The sequence below is a fragment of the Alosa alosa genome, chromosome 14 (genome assembly GCF_017589495.1).
Source record: "Alosa alosa isolate M-15738 ecotype Scorff River chromosome 14, AALO_Geno_1.1, whole genome shotgun sequence".
Taxonomy (NCBI): Eukaryota; Metazoa; Chordata; class Actinopteri; order Clupeiformes; family Clupeidae; genus Alosa; species Alosa alosa.
In genome coordinates, this window is record NC_063202.1 from 17,198,411 (window position 1) to 17,214,747 (window position 16,337).

Genomic DNA, 16,337 nt, shown 5'->3' on the forward strand with positions numbered 1-16,337 from the left:
TGTCACTAAATTTCTCACCTATTCAGTCAGCTTAATATCTCTTTATATATCTCTCTCTTTCTCTCTCTCTCTATAGATAGATAGATAAATATACTTTATTGATCCTTAGGGGAAATTCAAGGACTATCTATCTATCAAGCACATACACACCTTTTGATAGTGCATATGGCTTTTCACTGTGTTCTTCTCAGGGGAGGACTCTTGACACAAATGTTCCATAAAAAGACATTCAAACGAGTGTCACCAATGCATTCCACATCCATAAAATTCTTTTAGGTCTCATTTAAGCTTTGTGCACCTTCTGCTTCATTTCAAATGACCGCCAAGTTAAGCCGAGTGCCAAGCGGGCATATGGCACATTATCATATTATCGATGCCTACATGAGTGTGACTTTTCCAAGAGGAGACATTCACCAAAGTCTTCCCTGTGTCTCTCTATGTATCTCGTCATTTTGGTACTCCCCAAGGTCCACTTCCAGATGGGACAATGGCCATTTCAAAGAGTGTGAGTATATATATTCTCAGTGCAACCCTGGACTGGTCCCATTCCATACTGTGGAGAGGAATGGAAACCACATCTTGCATAGAGTAGCAGCTTAGTGTTAATATGCAAACTTCAGTTTAATTTCCACTTTGCCCAGATGGGATATTTTCAGTTTTTAAAATACAGGACGCTTGATTGAAGAGGATAGGTTCATGAAAGCAGATGAATTTAGATTTTTCAGTGTTTATGGAATTTACAAGTGGTAAATGCGTAGGTGGATTCCTTACACAGTGATAAACTGCTTCAGCATAATTTAATGTCTGCTCTGACAAGGATCTATGGTCTGTGGTCCCACGCTGTCTCTTTAAGGGGCCAAAGTCTCTGTGAAGGGTGCGATGACTGAGAGTGCTCACCAACCCCCCAAGTTGCAGGAGGTGTGTGATGCTCTCCAGAGAGGGACCCAGTCAGCGGGTAGCAGCGCGGCAGCCTCCTCACCCCCCCGCTCTCCCCCACCAGCAGCAACAGCGCCGCCGCCGTGCACCGGCCCTGCCTCCCCCCCTCCCCGCCGCCACCATGCTGCTCACACAGCCTCCGGCTCCGCCAGAGTCCCCACGCGCTCCGCACACACTCCCACTGCCGGAGGAGACGCCCAGTTTCAGCCCCGCGCGCACCCGCACCCACACGGCTGGGGACCCCGAGCCGGAGCCCGGAGGCGACATGAGCGCAGGGATGGAGCCGACGACCATCTCCAGACCCATGTCCAAGCGACACAAGAGCATGAGGAAGAACTCCAGGAGGATTTACTCCCCATACCAGGATCAGAGCCAAGGGTGAGTGAAGCTCAAGATTTCCTTCTAGTTCTAATTCATTCTGCCTTTTCAACAAGTCGCACATGCTCTACCACCCGCTGTAGTAGTTAAGTTGTTTACATATCCGTAGTCATTCACTCTGTAGGAAATCTCAGCAGTCACACTGTAATGTTAAAATGAGTTGTTGTGAGGTTATGAATCTCAGCAGTCACACTGTAATGTTAAAATGAGTTGTTGGGAGATTATGTGAATTTCTTGTCAGAATATTTAAATCATCCTCAGGGTTTTTTGAGTCTCCATAAAACATTTTACTATGTGAAGATGACACTGTGTTCGTTCGTAAATGATTTAATGGACAGTCTGTATGCATGGAAATGTGCTGTATTTTATTAATGTATGTGCTGTGTAAAAGCTCTGTCTTTATTGGCTGAGACATTGACAGCCCTGAAATATATATTTTTGTTTGAATCATTGTTCTCTCTGAAAGCTATTTTAATATTAATGCAATCAGTTGTTTTAAAATGTGAATATTTTATTGAACAAAAACTGACCTAATTGTGTGTGTAACTCATACATTTCAATTGTATACAAATCATACTATTTTTTTGCTCTACTTAGCATGGCATATAACAGCTGTTCTGAGGCATGTCTAGTGGTAAGAACTTCTATGGGACAGACATCATAAATAGTGTACTACCGCAACCTTTTCTTTCCCAATTCAGTCTTTCAGATGACGAGGATAAAGATGGGGACAGCAACGATCCCGAGGAAGTGTTCCAGAACATTCAGTATCAGAAGGAGCTCATTGCAAACATTCGAACCCGACCTTGGCCAATGAGACGAAAGCTCAAAGCCCTCAAGTAAGACTTTTATTATACAGAGGATTACACACTGTAAATGTGTAAAAATGTGGAAAAATATCTTGCATGATGCATCATTAGAATAGTTTACGGTGACAAAGATTTGATTTGTTTTTACCTACTACTCTTCTAGTAACTTTTGCCTAGTACAGAGATGTATGTTTTGTTTTTACTGTAAATGTGACAAACACTGTTTGGTAAATTAGAGGCATTAAGTGCAACACTTTAAAACTGGAGAGGGATCGGTCAGGCGTAACACAGATGAGATAAACAACCATTACCATTTCACACCTGAGGGCACCCTTCATCTTACTGTAATGACAGCCCCTACATAACCAACCCAATTAGCGGAATAATTAATCCATCAAGAACTGCACTGAGATGTGACACATATTTACTTTATAGTTCAGGAGCCATGAAATTCCTTGATTGGCATGAGTTCTGGTATTTGATTAAGATTGGGGGGGACCTCTTCTCCCCATGCAAACATGCCCTCGGTGGGTCCCCTCCCCTGACCAGCGGGAAGCCTTGCTGGTGCAGCATCTTTTCACAGCCAGTTCATCATTACTACAGGCGGCTTTATGGTCGTCATCATTGATGAGATGGAAGCCTGCGTTTTATGCACATTGTAATATATGGCTGAGTGCCCATGATTGCTCCGCCTTGCAAAAAAAAATATATATATATAATCAGTTTATCCTCCACAGAGGTTTTCCTGACACCATTTTGATAAGTATGTCTTCATTTCCTGTTAACGAATCTCTTAAAATGGTGTTGTGGCGCTTCCAAAAAAAAGATGAAACACACAGAATCTGATCGTTACTTATTCATAAGGAATCCTCTAATGCGATGCCACAGGTTTTTTAGAGCCCATAAAAGTGCCTTGAAGAAAATGTTGATAAAAGCAGAACGGCGTATCCCCGAGAAACGCCTGACGCCATGATATGGTCGGTGGAGCAGTAAACCCCCGGTATTAATGGCTTCATCAGTGAGACTGCAGGCCGTAAATCTGACCTGGGATCAGTCCATGAAATAATGTGTTATTGCCCACGACTGCTCTGTGTGTGCTTTTCAGGCAAGCCAGGGAGATCGTGCTGAAGTACGAGGGGAGACTCACCAGAACCAGAGGGTACCAGGCGGCCGGCGCCGATGTCAGTCTTGCCACCTGCATGTGCCACCTACAACTAACATGCAACCACACAACCCCCATGCCAGTTATCTTACTAACACACCTTACTAATAGACCAATGTCTCATATTTGTCTACACTGAGAGATTGTGGTGATGATTCTTATTATGTTGACAAATATCTTGAATAAGTCGATGAGTTTTATGTTCACCATCTTAAAGAAGCTTAGTTGTTGATGTTTTCCTAGTATTTGATGTCTGCTCTCCATCCAGCAACTCAATGCAGTGCACTCACAATAATTACACTGCACCAGAGTTCTCCTGGTGTCGTCTTTGTAAACTGAGCCAATTGACCACAGTGTACTCATCTATCCTAATTCCTACTCCAGTTTACAGCACATTCACAGCATGTTTGTCTGTGTTTAGAAACTATATATGTGTGTGTGTGTGTGTGTGTGTGTGTGTGTGTGTGTGTGTGTGTGCTGTGAGTAACGATTGTTGAGAGTAAGTGTAGTGAATGTAGGTGCTTATACAGGTGTGTATATGAGAATGTGCATAGGTCTGTATTTGTCTGTGTGTGTGTGTGTGTGTGCATAGATCTGTATTTGTGTGTGTGTGTACATGTGCGCCTGTATGTGTGTGTTTATGTGACAGCTGGGTAAGAGGTCTCCATCTCCATGTGGCAGAGCCTGCCTCAGCAACCCCACTCACCCACTCCCAGACGCTGCGGCTGAATTTATGGCCTGTTGTTATGGCCCAGTTTAATTAAAATGTTCCACAGGCATTCGGCAGGGCTACCCAAGCACCATTAAAATTAATTGACTTTTAGCGAGTGGATGAATGATGAATTATTAATAAAAGAACTGGCTGTGGGTAAATTAAAATTAGAGAGATCATACACATTGGTCAAATGGATCTATTTACTGATCTACTTTTTCATGGGATTATGATTGTTCTACTACATAGGATAACTGAAGTGACTTGATAAATCTTTTGTCTGGTCAAATGCAAAACATAACAATAAATTATAACATACATGATTTATATTATAGTGATTGACGCAAGCAGAAGGGCCTTGCCATTGGCATTATTTCATAAAGGTGTTGGTGGTAAATATGATATTCTGATACACAATATTTTCCATTACAGCTGCTGAAAAAACTCTCTCGTCTGCTCTATAACATTGTGGTTCTGTTCATTCCATGGGAAATGAGAATCAAGAAAATTGAAAGTAAGTTGCATACAACTTTTGTTATGCCTTGCATGTATCTTTTGATTCTGATGTCCATAGTTATACCCATAGTTTGTATATTAATAATGCCTGCATTTCTTTGTATATCCTCATTAACCAGAAAGTAAGTTTTGAACAGACACTCTAAGTGTTTGTAAGACTTGGATGGGGACGAGGTTGTACACAACTCTGCTCACCGGACTGTGCTCACTTGTTTTTAAAGGTCACTTCGGATCAGGAGTAGCCTCTTATTTTATCTTCCTGCGATGGCTGTTTGGAATCAATATAGTCCTAACGATAATGACGGGGGCTTTCATTGTTTTGCCTGAGGTATGCCTTTTAAAATGTTACGTTTTTAAATAAATAAGTATTTTAAAATAGTTGTTTGGCTGATTAACTTCTAGAATCAGAATCAGATTTATTTTGCCAAAGTCAGTTAGCACGATGACAATGCATGATAGACAATAATGCAATGTATGGAGAATAACGGCTAATTTACACAGTTATGTTGAATTGAGATATCCAGCTTTTGTGAATAACAAACCCAGAATAACAGCCTAATTCATTCTGATATTGTATTAATGGTTGTATGTATCCCTACTTTACTTCAGCAAGGTAAATGGGGTAGAACATGTAGGGTGCTCAAAAGCTCCGGTTGTAAAAAGCTTGACGGGGAGGGATGTGGTCGGGCCAGTGTTTTTGTCCTGTTGGCTCTTAAAAGGGGGCAGATTTATTCAGCTGCCTGACACAGGGGCCATTGGCAATTTTCCGCGGCATCCGCCCGACCGCATCAGTCACCCTCTCCCTCTCTCCCTTTCTCACCTGTCCGCCACGCGGCGTTCCCATCCCATCAGCTCCTGGCCGGAGCGCCGTTCGGAAGCACCCGCAGCAAGACCATTCCCAAGGAGCACCTTTCCTCAGCGCAGGACCTGGACACCATCTGGTCTCTCGGGGCAAGCAAGGCCATTATGTGTTTCTTTTATAGTTCTGTCAATATGACACCTGTACAAGCTGCGCACACCATTTTGCCCAACATTATACCCCCTGTTTGTGGGACGTGCAATCTGTCGCCCTGCTTTGATTTTTCTGTCTCACCTCCGTACCTCACAGGGATACCTCCAGTACTCTGTGCTGTTTTATGGTTACTATGGCAATGTGAGGAAGATTGGGAGTGCTGGATATAGGTTGCCCCTGGCCTACTTTATGGTTGGAATGGCTGTTTTTGCCTACAGTTTCATCACACTCTTGAGAAAGTAAGAACGCTTACTGAACTTACATTAGATTTCATTTACAGCTTGTATCACACAATACTGTAGTGACTTATAGGATCCCTATGGTGAGTTTGTGATTGACTTTTTGCCTCTCTGTGTTTCATTTAATCAGGATGGCTAAAAACTCGCGCCTCAGCCTGGCCAGTGCATCTGATGAGAACTACACCTTCTGTTGGCGGATCTTCTGCGCCTGGGACTACCTCATCGGAAATCCCGAGGCTGCTGAGAGCAAAACGGCCGCCATCGTCAACAACATCAGGGTGAGCGCGCTCAGTCCGCCCAATCCATCCTAAGACTCAGCCCCGGACTCCCCTGATCCAATTCCCAACGACTGGCTGCTTCTAATTTACTCAGGCAGTATCTACAGGAGAGGTTTATGCACCGATGTATTACTGCCTGATTTCCCAAAGGAGAGCCTGTCATTTGCAGCTTATCACTAATCTACGCTAAGGCACATAAACAAGAGTGCACGCTTGCCAGAGGAGTGTTCTCTTCCATTCAGCACACGGAGAGCGTGGCCCTCTAATTGATAAAAAGTGTTGCCTGGCACATAAGCTTCATTATGCAAATCCCCTCTGCTTGACCCAATGCCTTCTTGTGTGCTAATATGCTAATGCTTTGCTTTGGTCTTTCAAGGAGGCCATTGTGGAGGAGCAAGAAAAAAAGAAAGATACAAGCCTGTAAGTATTGATTTCAATGTTTCAGCGTCACTTGTATCTGAACTTCTATTATGTGTTGTTTTGGCTACTGAGATGAGGATCCAAAGACTTTGAGTGTGAAATAATTACTTTTCTGCAGAATGATGCCTTCTTATTATAAGGGATTAGGTTGGTGCTTTTTCCGGCAGAAGTGTCTCTCTCCTAGTGCTACCTGAGACCATTCTGATTTATAAACACTATTCCAGTCCATTGCAATCCCAGCAGAGTGAGCGTGGTGGAAAACATCCTGCTATAACTCATAAAAACTGCCTTGCACTGCAGGGGATGACTGCGCCTAAATCACGATCAGACCTGCTAACACATTAAACATGATCAGTTCTCTTGAAAATACACACATTCTCTCGTTCTAGCTCTTTCTCAGAGACATACACCCACTCAATCTCTCTCTCTCTCTCTCTCTCTCTCTCTCTCTCTCTCACACACACACACACACACACACACACACACACACACACACACACACACACACACACACACACACACACACAGACAGACTCACACTTTCTCTCTCTTTCTCTCTCTCTCACACACACACACACACACACACACAAAATACCATAACTTCCAGTATGTTTTATAATGGATATGTCTGTGGTTAACTTATTTGGCTTGTAACTGTACGATTTCCTTTTATTTAAATTAGTATGTTGACACATACACAAAATAAACCATGGCTTTGGTCAAACTATATACAAATCAGTGCAAACTTAAGAGGGTCATCAGCCTCTAACCTACTGATCCATGCATCCCATGTCCAAAACTTTTAACAGCTGGGTTACACCGGGTCCGCATTTGAAGTGTTCTATTCTAAAAATCAATTTAGAAGACTGCTTTAATTTTTTTGAATGGATGATCCACAATCATGTCTGGTGTAGCCAGTTCCGTTGTTACTGTAATAGTGGAAGCTAATTGTTGTAACAGATGCCCCATGAACAGAACACATCAAGTACATGTCTGTCCCTGGCGTAGCCTGCCTATAACACAATGGGAGTAAATCATTCTTTATATGACTAAACCTGTGAGCACTGACAGTTCCCTCCACTGTAGCATTGTTGTTCACTCTCCCCCTCCAGAGCAGTTTTGATCAGTCTGCGGATACTAGCAAATATCCTGGTGCTGCTGTCTCTCGCAGGCAGCATCTACATAATCTACTTTGTTGTGGATCGCTCTCAGAAACTGGAACAGGAGAAGCCAGAGCTCACCCTTTGGGAGAAGAATGAGGTAGAAGTCCAAACATGTGACTGTTTGTCATTGATACATTCCAAGTGTCAGTTTAACTACCATATATAATCCTGGGATTGGCCGTATGAATCTGCTTTTTGTTGCAATGATTTCATGCAAAAGTTCTTGGTGGTCATATTCTAGCCTGACAATAGCCAGATGAATTTCGCTAGCTCCACTCATCCATCTGGAACCGATCCATTGAAGTGTTGCTTCAGAAGGCTGGGCCTAATCAAAAAATGCTTGCATATGATTGAATGAGCCACTTGTCCGTCATCTATTGACGTGCTACTTCAACCACTCACATCGAAGCCAACCCGTGACGCTGATAACAGTCTCACAGACGCTTCTACGCTATGTCACATCTATGAAACTCCCGCCCTGCGTCCTGATTGGCTGAACCATAAAGTCGGTTGCAGAAATCACTCTCAATGGAAGAGGTCCCAGATGGATGTGAGTGAAGCTAGGCGGAGCTAAGCGGAACGACATTCATCTGGCTATTGTCAGGTTAATTCTAGCCATGTACTATCCCAAATTCCTGATTGAAGAGAAATTTGCATGGGCTTTACAACTCTAGCTTGTAGGTTTACAACCTACTCCCTGTAGGCTTGCAAATCTCCATTGCACGCCTACAAACCTATGCACTGGGACAAGGTTGTAGGTAGGCCCTCTGATAGTGGATGTGGGGATTCCTGACCTCTGCTTGTCTGTCCCTATTCCTCTGTGCCAGGTGAGTGTGGTGGTCTCCTTGATCACTATGATCGCCCCGTCTGCCTTTGAGCTGGTGGCCCAGCTGGAGATGTATCATCCAAGGACCAGCCTCAGGTTCCAGCTAGGCAGGTGAGAGACAGTAGAGCAGTAGTCAAACAGTAGTAAAATGAAGATATACTGTATGACATATATATGACAAAAGCATGTGTAAATTTATATACAGTACCCTCCAGAATTATTGCCACCTCTGCTAAAGTTGACTAAAAAGAGGAATATAAAATCATTTGGAAATTGATCTTAATGCCTTAAGTAAAAAAATTAGGAAATATCCAACCTTAAAGGCAGTGGTCCCCAAACTTTTTCTTCTGAGGGCCAGCTCACTATGCCTGACTCTAATAGAGGGCCAGAGACTCGGAGTATATTAGTAACCATAAATAGCTTAGTGCTGTGAACAGCAGTCTACCTTAGTTGAATATTCCATTACATTTAATCATAGGCTACTGCAATTTAATACCATTGTTAGCTGTGTTTATATTGCAATCATGCCATATCAGTGTAAAATGTAGCTCAAATGAAATAATAAAAAATAGCATTCCCAAAAGTATTAGCAGGGAGTCCCAAAAGTGTATTTTATTCAGAGTGTGAACTGTGAATTCTGTGTCTTTGCATACACAGCTCAAGTTATAAGCAATATCCTACAAATAATTGGAAGTTCTCAAACTATGAGAGTTTTATGAAGTGCTGGCAAAAACATCTGAAATTACTACTTTCACTCACCTGATGAGAATACATAAATTTGTATGAACATTTGAACGAGTGAATAAAATATAGAAAAAAATATCCCAGCAAGTCCCAGAAATATGACTTGAATAGAAGTTAGTTAGTTATTAACAATTAATTGATAAACTTGTAGAATACTTTGAGCACTGATGCAGTCAGCATAGGCCTCTTACATTTTTTTGCAGGTAGGTCTAAATTTCATTCCGTTTTCGATGGCAAACGCGAAACAGCGCCAAAACAACCACCAGTGGACAAAAAGAGTATTACATGTGTACTGTTAAGACTCGCTATAGAGAATGAATGGGGGAAATTACGGAGTTTATAGTTTGACGATGTCGTACTCCCATGCGGGCCAGATGCTATATACCACGGACATGTTTTGGGGGGCCACCCAAAATGAAGTGGCGGGCCGTATCCGGCCCGCGGGCCATAGTTTGGGGACCACTGCTTTAAGGATACCAATTTTCTTTGTGAATGAATAATGTATCATAAATAAAAATATATGTTCTTCCTTAAAATACAGGGGTCATAATTATTGGTTTTATTTTTATGCTCATTGAGCTCAATGCAAATCAGCTAATAGGCTAACTGAAATAAAACCATGCCAGTCTCTAGGTATGGTGAAGGGTATGTGATGATGTGGGGCTATTTTAATTCCAAAGGCCAAGGGAACTTCAAAAAATGATAAAAACAGATGAGGTCCTCATCTGTTTTTATTATTTTTTAAAGGCCAGTTATTTCATGGATCCAGGATACTATGCATCCTCCTTTCCAGATCATGCCAGATCTCTTCAGTGGTAGATGGCAATGTCTTATGTTTTGATCAATTCTGGTCAGCTAAATGCTGCTTCACTGTTCCTTGTGCCGCAACAACAAAACATTACAATACAAATGCAATAAACACAAGAAACCCAATATTCTGAGTATATTGAAAACAATATTTATCTCAGCTCGATAAAACCCTGGTTATATCCATGGCATTCTAGGTATTATTAATTTTATACTGAACTGGTGTACCATTTGATAGACTGCATGCTATAGCACTTTATGATGGGTAGATGGTGGCACTGAAAGAGGCATCATAAAGGCATGGATCAAAAGGAAAGGATGTGACTACTGATGTGCCTTGTTTTTATTCATTTGTCTTTAGGGTTTTAGTCCTGTATCTGGGGAATCTCTACAGTCTCATCATTGCTCTGCTGGATAAAGTAAACAGCATGAGCTCCTCAGTAAGTTTCACCTATGCAGCGATCTTGGCTATAATATGAATAAAGATGTGTATTTCTAAAACTTGTATCAAATCATTTAAAGGTTGAAATGGATTAAAAAAAACACTACAGAATAGTCAGAATTCTGAAATGCTTACAATCTATGTCCATGTACAGTATGTGACAAGAAAATGTTACCTTGATGACGTTGTTGTTTATGTGTTTTTTGGTAGATCCCCGTTAGTCCAGGTAACTGGTCTGACTCGACTGCCTTTCTAGCTACCGTGTTGCAGCCTAATGAAGACAACCTGTCCACCATAACTCCTGAAATCACTGAGCATAAGAACAGCACCATTGCAACAATCCTTGAGATCAACAGAACCAAAAGCACCACACCTGTGGTCCTAAATCAAACAGCCCCATACAATATGTATAACAAATACCAGCAAGACCAGTGCTGGGAGACATATGTTGGCCAGGTAGGTACAGTAGATGGGACACAGGACAGTGCGCTTTGCTAGTATTTTAATGGATTATGACAGGGAGCTCAATCTTTTGGTGGGGAAACGTCTTCCCAGAGTAGTGTAATGTTACAGCAAGTGTCCATGCAGTGGGTTGTTCAACAGACACATTTTGGCAAGACAAATGAGAACAGGAAATGCCTGAGCTGTGCTCTTGTGCTATTTGTCTAATTGTGAAAACTTCATATTGTTTCTTGAAACTGCCTGGGAAACTTGAAACGTGATGAAGTGAGCAGTTGAACCAAGCAGTCAGGACAAGCTGAGCCCAACAGTTGCTGTGCTTCATCATTCTGTCTCTTTTGCTGACTGGAATGAAATGACTCACATATTCTTCAAATGAGTTGTAAATTGCTGTATAAGTGCATTGGCTTGACAAAAAAGAAAGTATGCTATTCAATTGTCCTTGTTTTCTCCCTTCTAAAGCTTTCCAAACTGAGATGAGTTGGCACTGGATGTGAAATTCTGAGAGGGTTGTTGGTTTAAAGTTAGACATAAATGCTATGGGCATACTTGAATGGGTTTTTGGGAAAAGCTGTGCTTTGTTTGGGCTTCACCAAAAGAATGAGGAAAACATTTTTGTTTTGCAGGAAATGCTGAAGCTCTCCATCATTGACATGATCTTCACAGTAGCAAGCATCCTGTTGATTGATTTCATCCGTGGCCTAGTAGTGCGATATCTGAGTGACTGCTGTTGCTGGGATTTAGAGAGTAAGTTTGTAAGTACCAAAGCCCACGTTCATCTCTGTGGTGATAAACGTCCGATAAACTTTTAGATGGATTCAAACACACTCGGTAGAATCACATTAACTGAATACACGTTCTTCCACAGCCTGAATATGGAGAATTCAAAATAGCTGAAAATGTGCTCCACCTGATATACAATCAAGGAATGATTTGGTATGTGATCTGTCATGCTGTCTATCAATAGTGAGACTGAAATTGTAAATATTAAAATGTAAGAGATAAGAAGTTTCTTGAACTGTCATTAATAAAGCAATTATTTTCTCAAAGTATCAGCCAGAACTACCCTGTGTAAATGTAATTAAATTCTGTTAAACACAATTTACATAGTATACAGTATTATTAGTCATGAATGATTATTATGAAGCCTTTAGTACTGCATCAGTAGTTCTCACCAGGTGCTACCACCTACCTCATTCTAAACTCTTTAGCCATGAAGGATGCAGGGGTGTGCAGCACTGATGTGTCCTTTAATGAAGTGCCAGTAGGCCTGAGGAACGGTGTGCAAGGGCTCCATTAATGGACGATATACATCCCCCCGTGTCTTTTGCGCTCTCAGGATGGGGGCGTTCTTCTCGCCCTGCCTCCCGGCGTTCAATGTGCTCAAGCTGATCGGGCTTATGTACCTGCGGAGCTGGGCCGTGCTGACCTGTAATGTTCCGCACCAGCAGGTCTTCAGGGCCTCCAGGTCAGTCCCGAGTCCCTCTCATTATGGAGGCATTACGCCTGCTCCCCCGGTGGCCTCCAGGCTAATGGAGTGGCACAGGTGGTGGTTCGCTCCACGCCATTCTGGGCTTAACTTGAAGGATGTGAGAAAAGTGGACTGTGGATCGTTAAGTGCTTTGGTACTGCGCCATTTTAAAAGCAGGTCCCCCTGTGCTAGCCGAGACATTAGTCTGGAGTTTATCGTTACGTAAGGTGAAATGTAGCTTTTTGTCTTGATCATGGACATGTCAGATATGGCTATTTTATACAACACTTAGGGATAAAAAAAAAAAAGCTTAGTGGCAAAGAACTGTTGGTCAGCGATTTGGTTCCCCTTTCATTTCACTACATCTCAGCTTCTCTCATATTCTGACTCAGTGGAGAAAAGAGAGAAAGACAGAGAGAGAGAGACAGAGCAAGAAAGGGAGAGGGTGAGAGAGAGAGAGAGCAAGAAAGAGACCGAGTGAGAGGGAGAGAGAGAGAGAGCAAGAGAGGGAGAAGGTGAGAGGGAGAGAGAGAGCAAGAAAGAGTGAGAGGGAGCGAGAGAACAATAAGCACATCGGCCTGACGACTGGCTGCGCTGGCTACTGCTCGGCCTGATTTATCTAATGGCCCTGTCGTAGCCTCTTGCTGGCTTATCAGTCACTCCCAGATGTGAGGAGGGGACGAGGGGGTGGAGATGGCATGAAATCCACAGGCACTCCATCTACGCTGACGACATGACCCTCCTCATGAACCAGAAAAGGGGGGGATATGAACCAGAAAAGGGGGGATATGAACCAGAAAAGGGGGGGGGGGGGTTATGAACCAGAAAAGGGGGATATGAGTGGAGGGGAGATGATACAGACACATTAGCCAATAATTACAACGGGTGCTGCAGAGAATGTACCGAGTGCTTTTTTCTCTATTTGACTGATTGCGTAGCTGTAACGTGTTTGTCACCTTTGATATCTCACTCCTGGTCCACACATTTGTGATAACCAATGTTTCAGACTATATTTACGCTTGAACGGCACAAAGTTATTACAGAATAGCGATTTATTTTCTGAAGCAGTCAGACTCCATGATTTCTGTATTTTTCTTCCTTTCAGATCAAATAACTTCTACCTGGCCATGCTGCTCTTCATGCTGTTTCTCTGCATGCTGCCCACAATCTTCGCAATTGTCCGATACAGACCATCACAGCACTGCGGGCCTTTTAGGTAAATTGCATTCTCCCTACAGTCCTACTAGGAGGTCATATAAAGTCAGCCCTTGTAAATTTAGTTAATTAATACCAAAATCTTAATAGGCCATCTGCATGAAATCAGCAGGATTGTAGAAGAGTGAGCTAAAATGACGGCAATAAAGGATTACAATGTGTGGCGTTAATCTGCATGGGCCTCCCCTCCTTCTCTGTCCCACAGTGGTCAGGAGAAGATTTATGACATCATCTCAGACACTATAGCCAACGACTTCCCTCTGTGGTTCAGTAGAGTGATGGGTTACGTCACGAGCCCGGTGGTGGTTCTGCCCGCTCTGCTGCTACTGTTGTGAGTCTGGCTTCCCATTTTACCCTGTCAGTCTCAGCTCCTCCACTGAGGACACTTGGCTTTAAAAAGACACATGGAGCAAACATGAATAAACACAAATGTCAATCTCAGTGATGTACCAGACCTGTCTAAGCTTCAGTGCCGCCTCCTTGTTGTGTTGTAGCATGCTGATCTACTACCTGCAGGCCATTGCAAGATCCTTGAAGTACACCAACAACCAACTGAGGATGCAACTTCAGACAGTGAGTGGTATTCTCATGAAAGGGATGAACATTGTTATTGTAACTCAAGATAGCCATTCTATAATAATAGCATTGATCACATCAATAATGATGATGGATGTGGATATAAGTAAAGGGAATGTGCCATTGTTCATGAGAGTTAAGAGACTTAGTACCAGTTACAATGCCATTTGGGATGCATGTCCTTGAAATAGAAGGAGAAAAATCAATACTGCATTATGTCTGAATGGATTGTTACTTGTTCAGGAACGGACAGAGGATAAGAAGAAGGTCTTTCAGTTGGCAGCCGGTAATCTTCTTTTATTACTGCCCCTGTAGGTCATTTGGACTTGCATTAACTCGCATAATCACCGAGACACACTGTTAATGCCGTCAGCTGTATTTACAAAGACACATAAATGTCCAGTTAATATCGGAGAGAATCTGACGATTCATGTCTGTCTCTCTCTTCTCTCGGTGACCCGACACGACCAAAGCTCGGCTACAAGCCCCAGAAGGAGGTGACAAGAAGACCGAACAAGAGAGCGACATCACCAGCATGGAGTCTTCCATCCGTTCCTCCTCTCCCCGTCACAACGGTAGCGTCACCAACTTTGAGTCCCCGGTGCGTCGTGGAAACAGCATTCGCACCATAACTCAGTCAGCCTCGCGTGCGGACATCAGAGCTGCTGCTGCCACTGCTGCTGCCGCAGCTGCTGCCGCTGCCCGGAGTCCCGCGGTGTCTGTCCGACAAAAGCACAGATATGAGCACATACCAAACAGGTTTGGATGTTTTTCTGGAAAAAATATAGCCAAGGGAGTTTCAAATATAGATTTAAATATTATTCCACATAACAATGAAACTTGGCTCAAAAGAATCAGATGGAATATCAATTTGACTCCAAAACAAATATTGGAGTTAATACTGGGCTGAGATCCCAAAGTCTCCAAGGTCCATGTCATTTTAATGCAATTCTAAGTAATCCCTGATATTCTTCTCTCTGCACTGATTTCAAGACATCCAGGGTATCTGGGAGGATCAAGTGGCTCCTGCCGTTCTAAGTCATATCACCATGTGGCCTACAACCCGCCTGTGCGTTACGCAGAGAACATCCACTCTGACCCGCTATACAGGAAGAGCATCCGGCCAATGCACCCAGAGGCTGCTGGAATAGTGACGGCCCAGAGCTACGTGGGGCGGCGTGCCCACACCACCCGCTACGTCATCGTGAACGAGCATGAGCCTCGGAAGAAGCTGTTGCGCTCCACCACACGCATCCCGCGCCACTACCGCATCGCCGACGACCCGGGGGACATTGTGGAGCTTTACCCAAGGAACATCAAGCGTTACACCATCCGCACCCCGCACAGGCCCCACCAGCCTCACCTGAGCGAGGAGGAAGAGGAGGAGGAGGCTGTCGCCGGCAAGAGTGTCCGGAGGGGTGCCCTCAGTCAGTCTAACCGTCCACGGTCCCTCTCAGACCTCCACCAGCCTGTGCGCTTCTATATTGGAGATCCGGGGGGCAGCCAGCTGTCCATGGCCAAAGACAGGGGAGTGTACTGCCGACATCAGGAGGACCACGAAGAGGACTGGGATGAGATGGGGCCACACCTCTGTTCCCGTAGTAACATAAAGGGCGCAGAGCCCTCCCACAGACACTGTGAGCCCCACGTGAAGGCCAAGACCAAACATAAGGTTGAGCCATCGCTCACAGAGTCGGATTCAGCCTCACTGGCCTCCAGCAGTGACCAGCAGAATAGCAGCACAGACCAGTACATCCAGGTCATTCACAATAAGGAGAAGTATCTCAAATCTGGTGGCAAACTTGCAAAGAAGTCCAAGTCCAAAGCAAGCAATGATATGAATTTGTCAGGCTCAAGTGAACTTGTCTGCTCAAATGTATAGTTTGTGTATGCATTGTGTCAATATCAGTGCTGTAACAAATGAAGCACAGACAAAATTAATAAAAATGTCATTGTGTTTGCATGTTGCTTATCAAATTGTGCCTTAAAACATGAACAAAACGCTGTTTGGTTGACTAATAAAAACTGCGAGTCTGCAGAGAAAATGACTTCTGTAGATTACTGATGTAATAAATAATATTTTCAGATGGAAAATGTTCTCGTTCTACCAATGATCGTGAGAGTCGACAACGGCAGATGAACTACATATCCCAGCGTTCACTGAGCGAGGAT

At 43.4% G+C, this 16,337-nt stretch overlaps 1 protein-coding gene across 2 annotated transcripts; it reads left to right on the forward strand.

Annotated features, from left to right (window-relative positions):
• The first annotated feature begins 910 nt into the window (after nucleotides 1-910).
• Nucleotides 911-16,171, forward strand: LOC125306715 (transmembrane channel-like protein 3). Of its 2 annotated transcripts, XM_048262170.1 has the most exons (22): nucleotides 911-1,314; nucleotides 2,016-2,153; nucleotides 3,229-3,304; nucleotides 4,430-4,511; nucleotides 4,735-4,841; nucleotides 5,366-5,464; nucleotides 5,622-5,764; nucleotides 5,895-6,042; nucleotides 6,419-6,462; nucleotides 7,575-7,722; nucleotides 8,453-8,562; nucleotides 10,364-10,442; nucleotides 10,655-10,900; nucleotides 11,530-11,658; nucleotides 11,772-11,839; nucleotides 12,243-12,371; nucleotides 13,480-13,590; nucleotides 13,795-13,920; nucleotides 14,084-14,162; nucleotides 14,409-14,451; nucleotides 14,639-14,924; nucleotides 15,159-16,171. In XM_048262170.1, exons 1-22 carry the CDS (start codon nucleotides 926-928, stop codon nucleotides 16,045-16,047), a joined length of 3,669 nt encoding a protein of 1,222 aa, XP_048118127.1. In that variant the 5' UTR covers nucleotides 911-925; the 3' UTR covers nucleotides 16,048-16,171. The 2 variants fall into 2 exon arrangements, with proteins under 2 accessions (XP_048118127.1, XP_048118128.1); XM_048262171.1 differs by lacking the exons at nucleotides 911-1,314; nucleotides 2,016-2,153 and having other exon boundaries at nucleotides 2,711-3,282.
• The last annotated feature ends 166 nt before the right edge of the window (nucleotides 16,172-16,337 follow it).

Coding starts and splice junctions, on each gene's coding strand:
- LOC125306715 (XM_048262170.1), top strand. CDS start 926: ATGCTCTCCAGAGAGGGACCCAGTCAGCGGGTAGCAGCGCGGCAGCCT. Junction 6,043..6,418: donor CCATCGTCAACAACATCAGG/GTGAGCGCGCTC, acceptor TGGTCTTTCAAG/GAGGCCATTGTGGAGGAGCA. Junction 7,723..8,452: donor CCCTTTGGGAGAAGAATGAG/GTAGAAGTCCAA, acceptor CCTCTGTGCCAG/GTGAGTGTGGTGGTCTCCTT.